At 37.5% G+C, this 22,488-nt stretch overlaps 1 protein-coding gene across 3 annotated transcripts in view; it reads left to right on the forward strand.

Moving 5' to 3' along the window:
* Positions 1-20,672, forward strand: part of CNOT6 (CCR4-NOT transcription complex subunit 6) — a 33,031-nt gene extending 12,359 nt beyond the window's left edge. For 2 of the 3 annotated variants that reach the window (XM_063413193.1, XM_063413194.1), the window contains exons 2-12: positions 2,427-2,540; positions 4,878-5,064; positions 8,518-8,603; positions 9,568-9,672; positions 9,764-9,832; positions 11,261-11,418; positions 11,929-12,083; positions 13,085-13,239; positions 14,202-14,432; positions 15,725-15,927; positions 16,579-20,672. In XM_063413193.1, the coding sequence (XP_063269263.1) occupies positions 2,429-2,540; positions 4,878-5,064; positions 8,518-8,603; positions 9,568-9,672; positions 9,764-9,832; positions 11,261-11,418; positions 11,929-12,083; positions 13,085-13,239; positions 14,202-14,432; positions 15,725-15,927; positions 16,579-16,791 (1,674 nt within the window). In that variant the 5' untranslated portion in view covers positions 2,427-2,428 and the 3' untranslated portion in view covers positions 16,792-20,672. The remainder of the gene's footprint in view (positions 1-2,426; positions 2,541-4,877; positions 5,065-8,517; positions 8,604-9,567; positions 9,673-9,763; positions 9,833-11,260; positions 11,419-11,928; positions 12,084-13,084; positions 13,240-14,201; positions 14,433-15,724; positions 15,928-16,578) is intronic. The other variant, XM_063413195.1, reaches the window with a different exon arrangement.
* The last annotated feature ends 1,816 nt before the right edge of the window (positions 20,673-22,488 follow it).

A 22,488-nucleotide genomic window follows, 5' to 3' on the forward strand; every position in this document is an offset into this window, starting at 1 on the left:
TGACAAGACTCTGTCACTTAACCTGATGTTTACCTCAGCTTTTATGTTTTACTGTAGCAGCTCAGCAGGTGCTAAATTTGAATTTGGGGAGGTGGAGAAAGGAGACAGTAAAAGAGACTGATTTTCTTGAACTACTCCATGCTGTGAAGTTTTCAAATGCAATTCAAGGTGTTGTGCTTGTATTTTATGCTGTGCTGTGAGATACAACCCAAATTTAGCTTCCAGTCAGTTCCTGAGAAATGCTGAGTTCTGGGTGATAGATGAAGATGTGCTAATGCTTGGTGTGACAGTATTCTAGATGTGGCTGGTGGCAGTGATGCTCTCAGGCAGCAGCAGCTCCTTTGGCCAGGAGGCTCTCAAGCATTTGCTGCTTTTTTGGCACCTGGTAATCCTAAAGAGCAGGGACTCATCCTCTGAGAAATCCTCTGAGAAATGCAGCAGTGAGAGAGGGAAAACCATCAAGGGCAGGAACTTTATTGAGAGGGAGGGTGGTGCCATGGAGCAACTGGGGAGTGCAGGATCACCAGTGTTAAACCCTCAAATTCTTAAATCTCTGCTTGTTTTAGTGTACATTTAGCAAAACCCACTGGAAAAGTATGTCATCCTCTTCTAGCAGTGAGCAGTGATACACTGCTGGTACCAGCAAAGCTGTTAATTAGTGCATGTGATTGAGTGTGCTCTGGGGAGCGTTCGTGTTTCTGTACTGAATGAGATTTCTGTCTTTGCAATACCTGCTTCTCGAAAAATTGGAACATATTTATTAATTCAGGGAGCGGCAGGAAGAGAAAGCAGTAAATGTCTAAGGAAGGTAAGTGTTTCCTGACAAGCTGGAGCATTCCTACAAGGTCTTTGTGAATTGTATTTAATTATACATAGAAATTTCAGAAGAGATGCTCTGTACATTACTCTGATATATATTTTTGCACCAGTTGCATAATTACTGCAGGGAGAAGTTAGGCTTTTACCTTTCTGGAGATTATAATCCACTCTCCTCTTGTTTAATTAGTGAAGTTTGATGAAAAAAAGTGTTACACTTGGTGATTCCCACACCCTGAGTGCTCAAATGCCTTCACTCTGGAAGGAGCCTCACCCAGCTGCTATTTATAATCTGATCCTTTTACCCATAATTCACTTCTTAAAGGGGAATTTCTATTCACTGCAGAAATCTGGTTTTGACCAGTAGTGGGAGTGGGAAAGGAAAGGAGGAGTGTGACTTAGTAAAAGAGCTGTTACATTAAAGTCAGCATGTAATACCTAGAAGCTTTATTTTAATTAAGATGCGTAGTTATCAGAAAGTTTTTGGTGGATTTCTGTTGTTTTGTTTAAAATGCGGAGTAAACATTTTTCAGTAAAATCAGTAAACAGATGATAAATTTGGTTGACAGTCTTATTTACTAGGAGTTACTCTTTGATTATTTTATATAATGACAACATTTTTCAGTTCATGCCAGGAAAGGAAAAGTGAGAAAGCCTGAAAAGACTCAGTAGGAAGATGTCCTTAGAAATTTGACCAGTAAAGCTGCTTGCATATTGAGTGGGTTTGGGTACTATTATAATGTTGCTGTAATGTATGTTGCTGAATAATTGCATAATATGGCTTGTAATGTGTTTTTGAGTGTGATTTGAGCCAGCATTGTTGAATTTCTCTATTTCATATAAAGAGATTTATAGCTTGTTGTTTGTTGAAGAGGAATGTTTGCTTCTCTGCCATGCTGCATTATTGAGTATGGTAAAAAGAACCCAGAAAAATTATTTTTACAAAGTTACCAGGAATGATTGAAATAGAATGAGAAAAATGAAGTTAAGTTTCAAGAAAGTGATAGAAATATCTACCTTGGGTGCCATATTTTCAGACTGCTGAGAGTAGGGTGTATGTTGGATTAAAACCTATCACTTTGCAGATTTAAAGAATTGAGGATCTTTTTGAAACCTTAATTCTTTTCTTGATGCTGATTTGTGTGAAAAGTTGAGAATTGCAGTAAACCTGGAACTGATAGGTAATCCTAGCTGTTAGCAAATATTCTCTAGGAGTATGAGAGATCCCATGGTGGTGGTCATCCCTTTTTGAAGTTTCATTTTTGAAGAAACAAGTGCCTGCAGTGGGATGTGTCAGTTTTGAGGGACACACAGTGTAGCCATGGAAGGTGGTGGGACACAAATTTTAAACTGCTTTGCAGATTCTGGCAAATTACTGGGGGGTTAGGCTGTTGTCTGCCATTCTAGGAGCATTAGGAATCTATGTGGTTTTTTATTTTATAGCAGTGTTTCCCATTCAGCGACATTTGTAAATGGGCACGTTATCTGTAGCTTTGAAAAGTATTTGATACAAAAGTCTAATATGAAATTTAACTGAAATGGGAATTACCTTCTAAAGAATTCTCAGTATATAATATCTCAGTTAATCACTTGCCTTTTGCTTTCACTAGGAATGCCCAAGGAAAAGTACGATCCACCTGATCCACGGAGGATGTACACAATTATGTCCTCAGAGGAAGCAGCCAATGGAAAGAAATCACACTGGGCAGAGTTGGAAATAAGTGGTAAGAACCTGGGGCTGTGTGGAGGGAAGAGCTTGGGCTGGGATAACACAGGGAGCTGGAGCAGGGGTGAGGTGGGGCAAGTGGGAAATTCCCGTGTATAGGAAAGTTGTCAAGGTGAGGATACGGATGTATCTGTGTGTTTTAAAGATGAAGTGAGTGAGAAACATGAATTTAAGATCTAATTTGTCAAAGAGAAGAGGGTGAAATTGGGTTTTATCTATAGTGATATGTTCTTACTGTAGATAATATAACAGTGAGGTATTAGTCAGTCCATCAAGCAAAGGTTTTCTGTTTAAATGCAATTGTAAATTTTGCTTTGTTCTTGAGATTAAAGACAAACACCAAAACCTCCACAATCTGTGCAAGCTTTGAGATACTGTTGGACTCTTGAATCTTTTTTGAAAAATAAAATAATGCTCAGAATTCATAAGCATGTATTTCAACCACTCTTGATTTGTAGAGTAAATCTTGAGTTTGCTACATAAAGTGTGTTTACAAGGAAATTAAAACAAATATTTTAAGAAGTAAAAATTTATTTTGTGACGTTTTAAACTTAGGCTGTAATTTTGTGTAAATATATAGGTTCTTTAAGCAACTGTGAAAATTGCCATGTGGGATTTATAAATGACTGTTCAGTAGAGAAATCTATGGAAGGGCTAAACAAACAGTTCTTCAAATTGTGAAGAATCTTTCCATCCAGTTCACTGAATCTGTGCCTTACTTCCAGTACCACGTGCCACACCATGTGCATAGCATTCTTTACTGAAGGTTACAGATGCAGAAACCCAGTTAAATGCTGCTTCAGGAATCAGCATTATATATCAGCATTAGGCTTGGAATCCTCTTGGACATCTGCTGCTCTGCATAGGAAGTGCATTAAGTGCTGGCTCTTTCCTTTCATGCCTGGTAATCTCACTACAGACTGATTCCCGCCAAGGGAGGTGCTGGAGTGGAGAGCCTGCATCAGGGGTGTTGATTGGAAATCCTTTCAGCTACAAGGCTTTCTGTGATCACAGTCACCTGTTTGCATTGGGGGTGGGGAAGAGGTGTTAATTCAGTTTTTAAAATGCAAAGAACTATTGATTTGTATATAAAACCTTTCAAAAGATTTCTTAACGAGCATTAGAGGAGCATCAATCCCTTAAGAACTGTATACATTTGCCTTGGAAAATAAAACGTGCAGTGTTTTTGTTCCATTAATGTTCACACTGTCCTTTCCTTGCAAAATACTTGGTCACATAATACAGAAAGCCACAAATGTTTTAACTGATTTCATTTAAATCATGTTTTTCCACTACAAGCTTTGTTTTGTTGTAGCTCACTGGAAATTATACTGGTATTAAACATTTTGCTTCCAGGAACTGAGTGCCAGATGTCTCAGTGCAACCTTCCCTGGGCACTAAATATGAATTCTTATTTTGGAGAAAATCATTTAAGGAAAGAAATTACAAAGTGTGTGTGTGTTGGTATAATATTAACCAGACTGTTGTTAACCTTGATGAGTCACAGGAGGGATTTTAAAGTTGTTCCAACTAACTTTTTGCTGTGGAGAAACTGGTGTTGGTACTCCTAATGCTTTTGGTACAGTGAGGTGATATATGTAAATGAAAAAGGATTTACCCCTAGAGGAAAAAAGTCTTGGAGAGAAGAAATGTTTTCAGACCTTCTGATGATGTCTCACATTGACTGCATGCAGCAGTGTAAAATTCTTGATTCTGTCACACAAATCTATGTTTCCACAAAAAATCATAACCTTTTCTAAAATATCTGGCAATAGTTGACACAGCTTTTAGTTGAATGCCAGATGGAAATCCATGTTCTCAACTAAGCATCTTAGTCACCCTAAATATAGTGTTTCTATCTCTTCTTGGCTGGATTAATGCCATAGAGTAAAGATTTTTGGTTTGAAAGATGTGCGGAAATAAGGGAGGAACCAAAGCAGTGCCTTTCATCTCAGATGTAAACTATAATTGAAAAAAATCTGTTTCTTACACCTCTGTTAATGATAAATTCATGGTCAGCTAGTTAATATGTTTTGTCTTGCATGAGACTAGATAAAGACAGATGTTTAAGCCTTAAGTGTGGATTGGGAAAAACAGCCTCAAGCATCCTTGCAATATCTTGCATTTTCTCACACAGTGACAGATTTTTCATCTACAGAATCAGTGATTATTGGAATTACATTGAATAAAATAATAATAATAAAACCCACCAAAAAACCACAAGCAAAACTTCCCCTCAAATTCCCCTGCCCCGTACATACTTGAAAAATGTGCTATTATTGCCAAATCTATGTATTTAAAACGTTCTGTTTTCTCTTGTACCTCTCTTCCCCAGGGAAAGTGAGAAGCTTAAGTTCATCGTTGTGGACACTGACCCATTTGACAGCTTTGCACCTCAGTGACAATTCCTTATCCCGAATTCCTTCAGACATTGCCAAGCTTCACAATCTGGTATATCTGGACTTGTCCTCTAATAAAATCCGCAGTTTACCAGCAGAGCTCGGAAACATGGTGTCACTCAGGTATGTCAATCCTAACGGGAGGTAAAATCGCTCTTTTATTATCTTTGGAGCAACAGTTCAAATTTCAGCAAAGTAAATTCCCTTTTCCTCCCTCCCTGTGTGCCTCCCTGAATACTTGCTGTGGGCTATGCAGCTATAGCAGTACTGACTTTTCTGTGATCTCCTGTTCTGATGTGTGACAGCACAGAATGAGCCTCAGAAATGCTTGGTTTGATGGCAATCACCCATTTTATATTTTTCCAAGTCAGGTTTCCTCTCAGGCATCTCTTTCCAGATTCTTTTACAAATCTTTTATGTGATGTTTGTCTCAAAGAGTAAGTGAAGCACCAAAAAAATTGCTTTTAACTCATAGTATGGTAGGAAAAAGATCAAACATTTATAATCATGTTAATTACAATGTTTTCCTCTTAATTAATATTTAGTAATTATTAGGAATATATTTGTATTAGTAATTTATTCATATTAGTAATTATACTTAACAATAGTTCTTAGTCTGTTTATTGTATAACAATTGCAACATGTCTAGTATCATCTCTCCCCCACCTTTGCTGTGATGTAACTGCAATCCTGTGCAAACTGGGAAGAAGAAAAATATATTCTAATCACAGCTTTTTGAGGGTTTTTTTCCCTTCAGTTTTGTAATGCCAAGATGTACAAAGCTAACATGGAATGAAAACTCCTTTTGGAAGTGAAATATGAATAATGATGCCTATTTAGATTATACTTAAGGCTGTAGCATTTTACTTTGTAAAAGCACTGTTACATAAATAAATAAATAATTTATATAAGAGTAAATTTTTACAGGCCACAGTTTTTTGCCCTTGACCCAAAGGAAGAGCCTTATCTTAGGTTTATTAGACTGTTGCCAGTAATTGCCTTCATTGCTGTTAATTTTGAAGATATTTCTGAACAGCTTTCTCAAATCTGGAAAATAGAGAGTCTGAAAGTAACGAGAATGTTATTGGAAGTAAAGACAATGATGGAGAAATGGACTGGCAACACAGCGTTCAGGCAACTGGAAGCAAAGCAAGTTTGCACATAGAAATATCTGTCATTGCATTTTCCTCCCCTTTAGAAAAGTTCTCTCTGCTGGAGAGGATTAAACTAGCTGATTAAATTGGTGCTAAAAGCTCAAATTCCAGAGCAGTTCAAGTCTCAACCTTGGAGGCTGAGCAAAGAGACTTTGCTTTTTGAAGCATAATTGGCAGCTCTGTTTTGTAGCATGTTGTATAGTTGCTTTCAACTGGAGAGGAGTCTGTTCTAAGCTCTAGTTCTTTCTTTGCATTACTATTTCAATTAAAAGCAGTTATTAGTAACAGGTTTCTTCCCTTCTTTATCCAGCTCCTTGGATATTTTGAGCTAGCAACCCTAAATTTACTGGAATAGTCTCAAATACATCTTTGTTCTTCATTAGCCTCCTTTCAGTCTTTTTCTTTTTAAAACATTTTTGTAAATGTAACACTTGTGACATGAGGTTAGTTTAGCAGTGCAGAGTTATCAGTAATGTCAATACATTATGCCTTCTTCCCTGCACTTCTGATTTATTCTGGCTGATTCTGTGAAGCTTCAGCTCTTGCAAGTCCTAAGTTTCTTCTGAGCAGACACGGGTAAATCTTATAAATGTGAAATGTGTAGCTGAGGTCTAGGATCACATAAGCTTTCTATTTATGACTAAAACACAGCACTTGAGCCCAGATCTCTAGATGTGAAAAGCTGTGCATGAACCCACTGTGCTCCTCAGTAATTGCAGCTGCTCCATGGTTTGTTTTCACTGTAGTGAAAGGGAAGAAAAACCCACAGGCACATCCTATGTGAGAGCACATTGCAGGTCCCAGCTGGGCTGGGGTTTTGTGTTCCAGGCTGGCTCTTTCTTGCTGCAGACACTTCCCCTGGATTCTGGGAAGTTGTTCAAACTGATGGTAGTTCAACCCTGGGCATTGCTGATATCCTGAGCCACAGAAAACATTTGTGCTCTCAACACTGAGAACAGATAACAGCTCTCCCAGCTCCCACATCTGGAGCTCTGGGTTTGGTCTGTACTGTATAGTTCACCCAAGACTCCTTTCATCTCCTTTTTTACTGCAAGTAGTTGAAAAAAGAGATGTCAGAGCAGTAGGATTTCTGATCTTGCAGAAAAAGGAGAAAAAAATAAGCAGTGTAACATGTTATCTTGGAAAGCTCAGCTGTAAAACAGGTTCTCTTGATCTGCTTGAAAGAACTTGAGTGCATCCCCAGTACATTTGCAGATGACACAGAGCTGGAAGGGTGGAAGGGTTCATCTGCTGGAGGGCAGGAGGGCTCCACAGAGGGATCTGGACAGGCTGGATCATGGCCAGGGGGGTGAGGTTCAGTCAGTGGAGTGCTGGGTCCTGCACCTGGGCCACAACCCAGCAGTGCCCCAGTTTGGGGGAACAGTGTCTGGGAAGCTGCCTGGTGGAAAAGGACCTGGTGGGGGTGGCCAGCAGCTCCTGCACGTGAGCCAGGTGTGCCCAGATGGCTGAGAAAGCTGATGGCACCTGGCCTGTGTCAGCAAGAGTGTGACAGCAGGACCAGACCAGTGACTGTCCCCCTGTGCTGGGCATTGCTAACGCCACACCTCAAATCCTGAGTCAGTTCTGGGCTGCTTGTGACAGAAGGACACTGAAACCCTCAAATGCTGTTCTGTAGAAATCAACAAGAGTTAAATTAGCTCTTGCTCTCCAGGTTTCCCTTTTTTTTCCTTTTTTTTTTTCAGAAATACTTGTCAAGTCTCTAGGCACCAAGTTCTAAACACTTTGGAGCAGCAACTTTTATACTGATTGATTCCATAAAAGTCTTCACTGCTTAGTGGGAATTAATTTAGGAAAGTGAAAAGTCTGTTTTCTCTGCCCGATTTGTTGGAATATCAAAGTCCAGGACAGGAATTCTGTTCCTGTCTGTATATTGGTTTTGGGAGTTACAAAGCACATATTTTGTCTTACCACTGAAATTATGAAAAGAAAACCACCCAAACCAACAGAAAATTACTGCTGTAAATGAGTACTGCATGATAATGCCATAGCTGTAATCATACTGCCATGATCCTGGATTTTTTAATTTGGTTTCAGGGATGTAATTTGCCTTTATTTCTTAATCACAGTTGACCTGTTTCCTGGCCTGGTTTGTCTGAGCTGTTGTACATCATCACTTGTAGATATTAAAGTGTTTAATTATTGCTAATGTTCACAAAATGTCTGACTGTTTAAGATAAACTCTCCAAACAGCTCCTTTCCTCTGTACTTCAACATAATGTGTTTTGTCTGGGTGTGTGTTTCTGAGTACAGCAGGATTTCCCTAACCATTGCTGTTTAGTCTCTGAATTTTTCAATATTGTGGTTTGCTACTATATTGATTCTCTTATAGTTCAATTCTGGTACTGCTGCAGATAAACATTGCTCTGTTTTCAGACCCATATGATTCTTGCTCTGTCTACAGGGAACTACATTTAAATAACAACCTGTTACGAGTTTTACCTTTTGAGCTGGGAAAACTGTTCCAGTTACAGACTTTGGGTCTGAAAGGTATTGCTGTTTTTTTCTTGGTATCTCTTCTTGTTTAGTGATACTGCTGCTGAGCTGTAATGGCTGTAGTCTGCTGGTTGGTAAAATGTTACTGATTAGCAATCCCAGATGGAGCTGCTCACTCCACGTTTATAAATACTGTTACTTAGGGATTATTTAGAAAAATAACCAGTTTAGCAGAGCAGTGCCCATAGAAAGAGGTTTCCTTTTCTTTTTGCAGAGTGTGCAGAAGCTTTCTGTTGCTTGCATGGGGGTTGAATGCAGTTCTGCTTTAACTAAGAAATAGTCTGTGGTTAACTGTGGTACATCTCCAGCCAGAAAGGAACATCCTTTGTACAGCTGCAGGGTTCTGTACTTTTTATGCAAGCAGCAATTTAAGTCTTTTCCCATTTGTTTTTCCCTCTGAACTTTATGGATTCTATCTATAAAATTGCTGACCTTGGGGAATTTTGAGTCACAAAATCAGAAGCACTGAGACATATAATACTCTAAACACTGTTAAGTCTCAAAAGTCTGTTTGTATCCCCCTTAAAACTGGGCACTTGCAGTGTGTGTTGTCCATGACAACAATTTTTGCAATCTGCTTATGTTTGGCAGATGGCAGAGCCTCTGCTGAGATCTGACTGTCAGATCAGCTGATGGTGGATGTTTCACAGTGAGCAGAGGTGGCTCCTGTGTTTGTGTTTATCAGCTCTGCCTGTTGTACCACTCAAGTTCTTCACTGCTCTTAGTCCAAGGCCGACCTTTGGGATGCTCAGTCCCGCAGCAGAATGAGCAGGGAATGTTAAACTTCACTAGGGCTGTCCACACATCCAGGGTTTTGTGGGATTGAGGACCTCAGATCTGAAACCCCAAGGCAGTTCATAGTAGATCTTGTCTCCAAGATGTCAGCTTGCAACACTGATATGCAAGTCTGCAATAGTTCTGTATATTTTATTCAATATTCCTGTGAATTGGTTTGTAGGAAACCCACTTACACAGGATATTCTGAACCTGTATCAGGAACCAGATGGGACACGACGGCTACTGAACTATTTGCTTGATAATTTGGCAGGTACTGCAAAAAGAAGTAAGTGATCATTCTTAAAACATTTATTTCTGCTGTGTGAAATAAATGTGATTATCACTTGTTGTATCTCTGTTTTAAAATGTTTCCATAGTTTCAACAGAACAACCACCTCCAAGATCCTGGATTATGTTGCAAGAACCAGACCGTACAAGACCAACAGGTACTGTAACACTTCAAGGATTTCTCATTTCTTCTCTTTTCCTTTTAATCAAAGCTGTTGATCTTTACTGGAAAAGAAGTTAATGCTTAAATTAACCAATCATCTCTGCAGTGCTGACCAGCCAGCTGAAGTCATTCTATCCCAATTGGAACACCTGTTCCAGATTTACCCATCTTTTACTCTAAAGTAATTTATTTTTAATTAATGTCTCCCTCACAGGAATTGAAGCTGTTGTCCACAATTAGTTAAATGACAGAATTATAACAGGCTTAATTTAACATTTGTTGAAGAATAAAAAAATGGAAGCATTTGAGCATGATTTCCAAAAAATGAAAAATTGTTTGAAGTAACCAGGGTATCATCCTTGATTCAGCATTTTTCTTGCTGTTGGGATTTAGGTCATGTTTAATTCTTTACTAATTTTTTTCCTGCATAAATTAAAATACTATCTTTTCTATTTACCTGCACACCAAAAATCTTAATGTATTTCTCAATTATTGCAGTATCTTCTCTTTCAGGACTGATAATTCTCCCATTATTAAGGTGATTGCTTCAAAGATCATGATGTTAATACAGCTTCTGTTTTGCTGTCACCTATTTATTTATTTCCAAAATGCTAAACTTCGACACCAGTCAGCCCAAGATCCTTTTCCTCTGTTCCCTGTATCTTCAAACAATGGTCTTGTTTCTTTTTTCTATATTTGAGAGGAGCTTCCAAGTATCTCATTGTTGTATTACAAATTCTTTAAGCGCTTTTTAAAAACAAACAAACCTAAAAACCCAACAAAATAGCCCCCAAAATCCATGCTGCTGGATTACCTGTCAAGTTGCCCCAGCCTGTCTCATTATTACTCCTGTTTCAAATTAATACAGAGAGGAGATATTTCTTGTCCTATGCCTGAATGGCTTTTTGAGGTGGGAGTATTTGAGGGGTTAATTTCCTACACTTTTTCTTTGTGTGAAAGGATCCTCAACCTGCCTGTGGATCTGTTACAGTTTGAGGTGGCAATAAATAAGGTAGATTTTAAAGAATCTAATTGTAGACTTGCAGACCTTTGTGTAGCTGGCAAATACAAGTGTTCAAATACATTTACTTTGGTTTGGGTTTTTCACAGTACAGCACCACTTAGCATAAAACACATTTTTCTGCTCTTCACTGTGTTAACCATATAAAGGGGGGGGTGTTTGTTTCCTAATTAAATGCTAGAAGACAGCTGCCATAAGTCCAAACATGTAATTTGTCTCCCTAGAAGAACTAACAATTTTTTTAGCATAGATACACATGCTGTGTTTTGGTTGAAACAAATGAAGCGTGAATTGATAAATTCGCAGAAGACAAAAATCAAGAACATAATAATAATATTTTTTAAATAATAATTGTATTTTTTTTTAATCTATCAGTGTGTAAGTAAAATTATTGTTCTGCAGCCTTGTTCTCTGTCATGTGTTACAACGTCCTCTGTGACAAATATGCCACACGGCAGCTGTATGGCTATTGTCCATCCTGGGCCTTGAACTGGGAATACAGAAAAAAAGCCATTATGCAGGAAATACTGAGCTGCAACGCTGACATCATAAGTCTGCAGGTAAAAAAAAAAAATACACCATTCTTTCTTTTCCTTTTCTATTCCCACGTGCTGGTTTCTTCACATTAAATGTATTTATAGTAAACGGTCTGTTTTCAAACCCTTCTGCAAACAAAAGAAGCAGAAGTGATGTTTAGAGCATTATTTGTTGCTTGACATCAAAAGAAAGCTCTCAGCCCCCGCAGTTGGAGTGGGAACCAGCAGCCCCTGATCAAAGCAATGTTCGTGGGGATGTCTTTGTGCCTGTGTGTATGTGGGGCTGGAATTGACACATTTTCAAATAAGAGGCTTGAGATAATCATAACTCCAGGGATTACAGAAATTCATTTATATTTTCTTAAAATAGGGATATTGCTCTTGAATTTGCATTCTCTGATGTACTTAATTCTTAGATTTTTTCCTCCTTAAATCTAATTTGAAAGTGATTTACACTTCTGAAGAGTCTAAATAATATCTGTCTTCTATATTTTGCTAATGGAATGTTCATGCTGTGCTTCCTTAACTTTACAGGAGGTTGAAACAGAGCAGTACTACAGTTTTTTCCTGGTAGAATTGAAAGAACGTGGCTATAATGGATTCTTCAGTCCAAAATCTAGAGCTAGGACAATGTCAGAACAGGAAAGAAAACATGTTGATGGTTGTGCAATATTTTTCAAAACAGAAAAGTGAGTAATGTGGTTTGCTAAGCCTTCTGTTGTCTCTTGCAGTCTTTTGCATAATTTCTCAGGTTGGTCTAGAGTTCAAACAGTTGGGCTTTAACTGTCCTGTTGTAGCCAGGCAATGTTTCATACAGAGCATTCCTACCCCTGGAAAGACTGGCTTATATGAGAGAGATCATTCTGTGTGGAGCTAGCAATAAAAAATTTAACCTTGAAATATTGAGCTGAATGAAATTTCATTCTGTTTGAGCAGTGCTGGTTGGGAGCTCACTTAACTGTCCTTTACTTGTTGAGTGTGGGTGTCCCAACCATTAGGTGATAATAATAGAAAATAAAGGAAATAATGAAAAATTAAGCAGATTTTCATGCCTTTTGGTTTTTTGAGTAAAGGAATTTTTAATTCCCCAAAATACTGAAATAAGGCCTCAGATGACATTGACTTTTTGACACATTAGCCTTTGGTAAAGCAAACGAGAAGGCATCACTGCACACTTCTGTAAAAAAAATCCCTAATCATTTAAGAGCTGCAGCACTTACTGGTTGTGTCATATTGCACTTGTACAACTTTGGATGTGACAGTAATAATATCCCTTCCTGCTTCCATTCCTGTGTATGCACAAGTAAATGTAGGTGCCAGGTTTGCTACCCAGTGGCTTGGAAAATTATTTAGTCCCTCTCGGTTAAATCTGAATATTTGCACCAGGAACAGATGCAGAGTAAGAAACAAGCATGACTTTTCTAAAATACCTCTCTCTCTTGCAACAAAATCTTTTAATTGTAACTATGGTACTATAAACTACATGAAAATAGCTAGGAAAACTCTATCACTTGATTTAAATTTAGGATTTTATGAGATGTTATGACTGGTTGAATGCTGTTTTATTAAATGATATGGCTGATATTTTCACATCATAAATGTATTTGAGCTTTAATTAAAAAGAGAATTACTGATAACATTTCCAACTGTATCTGGCTGCTGAAAAAAATTACATATGTTTTTCTTTCAGATTTACTTTGGTTCAAAAGCATACTGTTGAGTTCAATCAACTAGCAATGGCAAATTCAGAAGGTTCAGAGGCTATGCTGAACAGAGTTATGACAAAAGATAATATTGGAGTTGCTGTTCTGTTAGAACTGCGAAAGGAATTGATAGAAATGTCATGTAAGTCCTGTTTTATTTATTTTTAAAATAGATGGTATTCTGTAAATGAAAAAAAATTACTCTTATTGTAATAAACAAGAGGAGCTAGGTTCTGCAGATGAATTTAGCTTTGCCGATCGTATATTCAGACAAATTTATTTCCAAAGAGGATTTTGGGGAAAAGTCATATTGCTTAAATGTTGGTTTTTTCCCCAATTGTATTTTTAAGGAAAAAAAGATATAAAAACTTGAGTTTGAGTGATTTTGTTGTTTGGTTTTGGGTTTTTTTTTTCTTAGAATTATGTACAAGTACCAAAGAATCAGGTGGTGTTAGTTGTGTTTCTAGATCGTGTATCTCCATCATTTTAATTTATTTGCTTTACTGTCATGCTTATACAACCTGTTTGTTCTGCCCTGTCATTCTTAATTTAGGAAATGTAAATTGGCTTTATAAGTATCACACTGGGAACCTACTCAGCCTGTGTTATATTTATCCAAATGATATTTCATTAATTCAGATTGTACCAAACAAACCTTTTAAGAAACACTTCCAGGAAGAGAGGTAACTTAAAATGTGGATAACTTAGAATTCAGAGCTTGTTGCCTAATAAGAGATGAGCAGAGCCTGTTTGCAATCATAGCCTGAGGAAAGCTGCTGTAATTTTTTAGAAAAACATTTGCCTGTAATTAGGATTATCTGTTACTTATGGTAATTTTCAGTGAATACAAAAGCATTACATGTAAAAAGATAGTCTGTTAATGGTCTTGAATGTGAAATATCATTCCCAATGCTTTATATCAACTAAAACACTTGTTAAATGTAAGAGGAGTTATCTGACCCTCTTCATTCAAATGGTATTAACCCTCTTGAAGTCATACTGGTGTTTTATTTTTTTGTCTCCTTAAGCATTTTGTTTAAATTTCTGTAATAGTGTTTTCTGTCACTGACTGATTTTAAATAAATAACTGATTTTAAATTTTAGCTGGAAAGCCACATCTTGGGATGGAAAAGCAGCTAGTTCTTGTAGCTAATGCACATATGCATTGGGACCCAGATTATTCTGATGTGAAGCTGGTTCAGACTATGATGTTCCTGTCCGAGGTAAAGAACATTATTGATAAAGCTTCTCGTAGTCTCAAACCTGGTGTTTCGGGAGAACTTGGAACCATTCCACTTGTACTGTGTGCAGATCTCAATTCTCTACCAGACTCTGGTAAGAGTTCCATTTCTTATTCTTTAAGACTGTTTCAAGTGTGTAACAATTTTAAGTTTTTCAATTTAGAGAATGCATTGTTTGATAATATAAGCTCTAGCGGTGCTAAGGGAAGAGGAGGAGAAGGGAGAAGGTAGGAGAAAAGAGGAGAGAGAACTGTTTCATTTGTGAGTGACCTTATTGCCTGTGCTGTAGTAGAGCTGTGGCTGGTCTATCAGAAGCATTTCCACTGTGATTTTGTTCCCACTTTGTCTCTGTATTTTAAAATACCTTCCAAAAATAACTGGAAACATGAGTGTGTTGCTGATCATTTGGTTTTCTTAATTTTAAGTGTGGAAAGATAATTTTTTACCTTTAAATTTGCTACCATACAATCATTTTCTGTCATGTCTTAGAACTTCTAAAATTCAACACATCCCCTTCAGAAGGGGACTTTGCAGAGCTCTTTATTAACATGGAACTTTGTTTCTTAACTTGGTGGCAACTTTATAAAGTGCAAGAAAGGAACACATTCAGTGACTGCCACCTTGCTTGCTCAGGTACCCAGCTGCAGTGCTGTACTTAAGATCCAACTCTCCTTCTTACTGCTGGTTGGTCAATATAGTTATCTCCATTCCTGGCCCCCTTCCTTCTGGCTTCATCTTGGCAGCTCTTAACATCTGTTAGGGTTTTAAGGAGCAGTTACTGCTCAGCAGTAATGCAAATGGGATTCTTTTTGATCCCAGGAAAGGCCAGGATCACTAGTGGTGATTGCAGTGACCAGTTCACATGTCTGGTCATGTCTTCAGAACAATTTAACTGCTTCTTTTACCTTCCAGAACTTTAACAGAGGTATTCTGAAATTGAGGCATAATCATAATTTTCTATGACACCAATCTGATCAATTTAGCTTTGCAGCCTCTTTAACCTCTTTTGAAGTAGTGTTTCAGAAGTTGCCTTTTTTGCAACACTTTAGCTGAAGAACATTGAATGACATGAGCATAAAAGCAAGAAGAGGCAGCCAATAACTAGCATTGACAAAATTATACTTATGATTTTTTTTCATTTTCCCCTTCCCAATCTATGCCTTATTATTTTTTCTAGTCAAAGTATTTCTCTTTGTTCTAGGTGACATTTGCTCTTGATACACATTGCTCTGCAGTATTTTAAAAGAGCTCCTGTTGGTTGTACTGTGTATTGTTAAGGTTTTGGTTATGTAAAGCCTAAAGTTGCATGTCTGACTTCAACTACCTACACACACTTATTTGGTGAACGTTTGCTGATACCTTCTGGTTTGTAATGTCTCCTCCCAGGTGTTGTTGAGTACTTGAGCACTGGTGGAGTGGAAACAAACCACAAAGATTTTAAGGAACTGAGATACAATGAAAGTCTTACTAACTTCAGCTGCAATGGAAAAAATGGGACAACAAATGGAAGAATTACACATGGTTTCAAGTTGAAGAGTGCCTATGAGAATGGTCTAATGCCTTATACAAATTACACATTTGACTTCAAGGTAAGGACTTGCTTACATTTTGGAAAAGTTTTCCATTTTCAAGTGTAACTAATGTGATTTGTTCAATGAAGTTGTCATATAAGTAGCTAAACTCACCAAGTTTATACTTAAAACATAGCAAACTAGAATGGCCAACACTTCAATCTCCTAGAAACCATATTAATCTTTTTAATAACTTGCAATAGCTTTGCAAGAGTTGGGATGCTCTTAACCTTCCCTGTAAACAGTAAGAGTTTGTATTTTGATACTCCAAGCTAAATGACAGGGGCACTTAAGCTGTCAAGTGCAAGGAAATAATCCATGTTGCTTCTGGAAAAATCTCAGTTCTCTTTTGCCCAGGGAAAACAAGGATTGTTTTTTTCCTCTTCAAAATCAGTGAAATGTGATTTGAAGCTCAGTAGGAGGTTGGAAATTGAAACCCACTAATGCATAGCACAAGTGATAAAGGGTGCCTTTTTCTTTTGTTTTCCTAATGTATATTGAGCATCCCACTGGATACAGAAAGAAGAAATCTCCTAAATTGTGATGTGCTATAGAGAAGGAATGGGATATTTCATTACTTGTAACACTGAGCTCACCTTTTGTTTGGAATAATAACTTGAGACAAGAATAAATACTAACAACAATCTTTTTTCTCCCCTCTTGTTTTAGGGTATTATTGATTACATCTTCTACTCTAAACCTCAGCTAAACATACTTGGCATTCTTGGACCTTTGGATCATCATTGGTTAATAGAGAACAATATAAGTGGTTGTCCACATCCACTCATCCCTTCTGACCACTTCTCACTTTTTGCACAACTGGAGCTTTTGCTGCCTTTCCTGCCTCCTGTAAATGGAATCCATCTCCCTGGCAGGAGGTAGTCAAATACATTTTAGAGGGCAACCTCAATCTAACTTGTACAATTGTAAAATCTGAATATAGAGGAGTGAGGTATGGCCAACAGGGATTTTTTTTTTTCTTAATAATCTTAATCTTAAATCTAATTATTTGCTAAAGACATAGTAAAAGCCAGGTGCTATCAACAGACACAATTCTGAGCCCAATATACTTTGTATACTGTTCCACAGCGATTGGTGCATTTGCACCTTTCTTTAATACATTACAATTAACCTTCCTGTTTCTTTTCTCCAACGTGACATTTTCATGCCTTGAAATAGGGAATTGTTATACAGTGTATTCTCTTTGCACAGTTATCTGTAGCACTACTTTTTTGAGGCCAGTAGGAACATCCACAGAACATTCTCCGTACTTCACTCCCTCCTTTTTCAGACTTGTTTGTAAAATATAGAATTTGAATTTAGCCTTTATTGATTGTATATGAACAACAGAAAACCTGATTTATGAGATTTTGTACTTTAAAAAAAAAAAAGAAAAATCAGATTTGGAAAATGATTGTATTGTAAACTAAGGCTAAATTTTTATCTGTTTTCATGTGTTATAAAGGCCAGCGTGTAAAAGAGGTTGTCACAGGTTTTCTCTGCTAATGATTTGCACTGTTAGGGTTTTGTTAGCCCTTTTATACTACTTTTTATGTTCCATTGAGAACGTTGCTTTCAAAATCCAAACCTGTAAAATCTTAATATCTTAGAGTTAACAAAATGCATTCTATTTCTGATAAAAAAAAAAGAAAGAGGCATAGAGTTCTTGCAGAACAGATAAGCTGAGCAGTGAATATGAGTAGACCTATATGGATTGAAAGTTATTGCTGATGTGTACACACTCAGACATTTTTCTCATCTCTAACTTTTGAAGTAAAATCTAGGAATACTTGTGTACAGCTTCTTCATTTCTGTTTTAAATATTTGTCCTATCTCCACTGTGCCTGCTTAAATTTGTTCTCAACTAGCACTGCCTGTGCATGCAGAGAGATCCTGTGCATCCTCTTTTATTTTTTTAAATAATGTTAACACTTGTGAAAATTTTATGAAGATACTTTTGTATAAGCTGTGGCATCTTTTTTTTTCCTTTGTGAAGCATTGAATATCACACTTTGGAACATGTTCAGGTTATGGGTACACAGTTTCTAGCTTCTAATGCCCATGCACTGCTTCTTTCAGTGTCATTGCACAGTGCCGTTTCTCCCACTAAGAGTTACTATCATGTGGATTCTCTTTCGTTTGTGTGTTCCTCAGTTTCTGAAAGTATAATTCCTTGAAGATAAAAACCTAGCCCTACATTTTCTATTAATGAAGCAGTGTAAAATAAATGCATCTTCAATACAGGTCCCAAAGACAATTCTTCAGATCATATTTTAAAGTGACCAAGTCTTATTTTAAAGTGTCAAGCAAGACCGAAGTTGTAGTGTACCCTCAGTGCCATTTGTGTCATGAAGCCAATTATGTAACAGCTTACAAATTTAACTTGTCTATTTGTATCCTAAAAGGGAGAATTCACCATCTTCTTAGACTAATACAACTTGAATAATAAATGTAAAAAAAAAAATTAATAATGGAGATAGAGCTTGGTCTTAAACAGCTTTTGTTTCAGCTGCGGGCAGGGAAGCAAAAGGACACTGAGCATTAAGAGAAAACTTTCTAAATATTATGAGTTTTTTATATATAAGAGAATGAATTGGTAATAATGATTCAAAATTTTATTAAAAAGTAGTCAGCACACAAGCGTGCTCAATCCGTTCTGTTTTAAGCTCAAAGTAAAAATTGCAAACAGTTCGGATGTGTAAAATGTACATTTTAAAATTTCAATATGAGAATTTTTGATCTTGAATCCTTGTCTGGGACCTGATCTCTTGGGGTTATCTTGTTTTGGTTTTAGTTGTAAAAACACCAAACATGTCCAGTTTATAATCAGTACATTGAAATGCTGGTAGTATTGCTGTAGTAGATTTAATGCGTAGTGTTATTTTTTTTCTGTTTGTTTTTTGGGGTTTTTTTGTAAAGTGTGAATAAAAGGTGTTTTACTCATGTTTCCTTAATGATGTCTTGGTAATGTACATCATGACAATTTCCAGAAATGATGAGCCAATTTAGCTTGTCAGACTAAGCAAACTATTTTTGTTTTCTGATATCTGGATTGTGTAAGGAGTCCAGAAAGCTTTACAGAAGGGGAAGGGAAGCACTTACTCATTTTGTATTTTTTTAGAGGGGGATAATTTACTTTAATAGATGCTGGAGCTTGAGTGCACTTGTTAGATTCTAAAGGTTTGAGCTTTATCCAGTATGTGTTCTCCTCTATTGCTTAGTCTTAAAAAATATTTGAATTTATGACAGCATGTGAAAATGTGGCCCCTTGTGCTTTTGGAGACACAACTGTTCCTGCTTAGTCACCTTATGGTCTAAGGGTCCATTTGAATAACTATTTCCTCCAGCTTTTATAGTAGTCCATCAAGTCCTGATTGAAAACCCTCTGAATCCATTAAAGACACTCCTTTGACTTCACTGGGTTTTAACTGGACTGCAGCTGTGACTCGGGGGCTGAAGGAAGGAAGGAGAAATGTTTTGAAAATAGGGAAAGACCAGATGGCACCAAAACAGAGCTGAGATAAACTTTGTCAAACAATCTTTCAAAGAAAATACATACTTGTGTCAAACAAATCTAACTCAAAAGTCTCAATTTCCAGCTATAATATAGAATAAGGCAATAAACCGTGTCTTTACAAAATCAAAATGTTTGCTTCATAGTTTTTAACATGAAGTGGTTATTTGCAATATTTTTATTCAAGGTGGTTTTGGGTGTTGCCATAATGTACCTTCAGTGTTCTTGTTGTAAAAGCACATATAGCAAAAGTCACAGAACATCCTTGGGGTTGAAAGGATTTATTTAGGTAAGACCAGGCTTTTTTTTCCACTTAAAGTACACTCTGCCATCTCTTGTCTAGTTTTATTTACATTTACCAAGAATTCTGGGTGTCAAAGTGTAAATTGAACTACACCTTTAACTAAAACAATTGTTTAGAGTACAAGACTAATACCACAAGTTACTGCTTTTAACATAACACAAGTAGGAGGGGAAAAAGCATATAAATTGGTGTGTGTTGTAATTATTTTGTCCTTTTAGCAGCTTTAAATTAAAGGTAAATTTGGCCAGCATTTGACTGAACTGATTTTAAGAGCATTGTATGCATCTTTGATGTAACTTCAGCAAATCTCATGGGTTTAAGTTTTTTTTAATAGCAGGCTTAGAAAATAGCTTATGCTTTGCTTTTTCAACCATGCAAAACCTGTATGAAAGGGAAAATAATTGCAACACCATTGTGGGGGAGGGGGAAAAAGAAAACTAATTACACTGTAAAACTTTGAAAAGTTCAGTTAACCGCTTCAGTAGCAAAGCCTTTCTCATCCAGCCGGACACAGTATTTTTTAGTATGTTAACTGCTATTCTTTTCTTTTGGTTGCATAAATTTGTAACTCTTAAGTGTCTTGGTATGTTTAAGTAGTGTCTAAAATAGAATATCTTAGTCTTTATTCACAGTACTTCTGTATAATGTGTAATGCACTGGACTAACTCTTGTTTACCATTCATGTAACAAAAACCAGCACATTATCTGCACTAAGCTCAAAGAATGTTGCATTTGTCTATAGGCAGCTCTTCAATAAGATAAATGGGAAACTGAATATGGTCTGATGGTAAACAAGGGCTTTTACTGTTCTCTTCAGTGGAACTTTCTTCTTGGTCAAATTTTAACTAGTTAGTATTATATTTATATACAGGGTCTTCTTTTTCTTTACCAATGTATTTTCCTACTCATAGCTGACCAATAAATCCAGTATCTGTTTCAAACCTTCTTGAAGTCTTAATTCATATTTTAACTTGATTCATAAAGCTCTTCCTCAACAGTTACAGCCAAAGTGAGTGAAGTGTGTCAAGGGTATAATGGATGGAAGCATAAGGAACTTGAGAATCCCTGAAAGACTTTGCTGTGCTTCCTGCTGCTTTTGAGGTCTGTACACTGGAGATCTTCTCCAGTCAGTTGGGTTTGGATTGCAAAGTGAAGGCATGATCAGAAATGCCTCCAGAGCTTGCAGAGACCCCTGTCCAAACCTACTCAGAGCTTAAGCCCTTGCCTTCATAGCTGGCCATGCTCTGACCTTCCAGGTCAGTCTGTAAGGTCCTTTGTGCAGTGGAGGTTTTGTCTCAGTCCTGTACACCCTGCTCCTTCCTTACTGCTCCAGAAGCACAAAGTAGATGTGGGGTCTGACAGCAGAAAGGGTTTCAAACACTCGATTTACTATGGGAGGGAAACAAAGTTTCAGTTTCTTTTTCAGGAATGAGATTCAGCCAGCTCTTGTCATTGGTGTCTTTTCATACCCGTTCTTTCCCTGTCTCAGTGTCTGTAACAGTGCAGCCTCACCACGTTTGGTGTGATGTTCCCATCACTGGCAGCAGGAAACATCATTCACTGGTCACACCTCTATGTGTGGAGCACTGAAACACCCCATACCTCTCCTGGCACCACTGCCCTCCTCAGAGCCCATGCTCAGTATGTTGGTGCTGCTTTGCTGTTAAATAATTTACCTAGTGCAGTGTTGCCATAAATACCACAGGCCCAGGATGTTCAGCTTGTTTGTAGGTTTAAAATGTGTTCTCTTGAAGCAGCTTGAAGTCCCCAGCAGTGTGAGGGGGTCCCTTGCAGGCCTAGCTGTGGTTTCTCTTTGGTTTTGTCCCTTGGGTGAGATGTTAATTCCCATCACATTTGCAGGATTGCCACTAGATGGTGTGGCAAACACAGACTTCAGCTGCACACAGCCTGAGCCTATTTCAGTGCCATGTACAAAGTGTGGCTTCTAGAATTATTCTGAAGAATATTTGTGGGAATTCAGGCCCAGGGATGAACTTTTTCTAGTGGCAGCAGTTGGCTGGGTAACATCCATTACAATTAATACTGGTTTTATAAATCCAGCTGTCATGATGGGAATGAGAAGGACCTACCTGGTCCTCTGTGACAAAATCATTCAGTAGGGCCTTCCCTTGTTACATTAATCTGCTTAACGTTTATGTTTTCAGATGAGTACAGTTGTTACATGGTTCCAGACTGAAGTTTACAAACTTTTAAAATCTACAAACCTGACATGCAAGTATGGGGATATGCAAGTATGTGATAGGGAAACTGCCAAAATTAACAGAGGCAGTGTCCTTGTCAGATAATGTAGAGAGAAAGCAGCACCTTTCCCTCAAAGGCAAGGGACAGCTGAGCCTGTGTCTTTTGTCCTCAGCCAGGTCAAAGAAATCTTGGCTTTGCTTAACTTGCAGTTAAATAACTGGAGCTATTTTAATAGAATTGACTACACAATCTCTCTGGGCAGACTCTGGTTACTGGTCCTTCATACCCCATGTCCACTGGCTCTTCAGTGTTAGAAAAAAGTTGGATTTGGACCTTCTAGGGTGAGAATCTCCCAAATCAAAGCAGTTAACAGTGTGGCTTGTATTTTCTACTGGCACTGGTGAAAGAGAAGTACCTTAAAACCTGTGGAATTGAGCCCAAAGAGAAAAAGGTAAGTGGAAAGGACAAGACTATGCCAGGCAGATGAAGTGACCTCTTGGGAGAAGCCATACTTCACTAAAGGTGACTGTTGTGGTTCTTTTCTGGCTTTTCATCCTCC

Source organism: Prinia subflava, chromosome 16, assembly GCF_021018805.1.
Source record: "Prinia subflava isolate CZ2003 ecotype Zambia chromosome 16, Cam_Psub_1.2, whole genome shotgun sequence".
In the NCBI taxonomy this organism is placed as follows: Eukaryota; Metazoa; Chordata; class Aves; order Passeriformes; family Cisticolidae; genus Prinia; species Prinia subflava.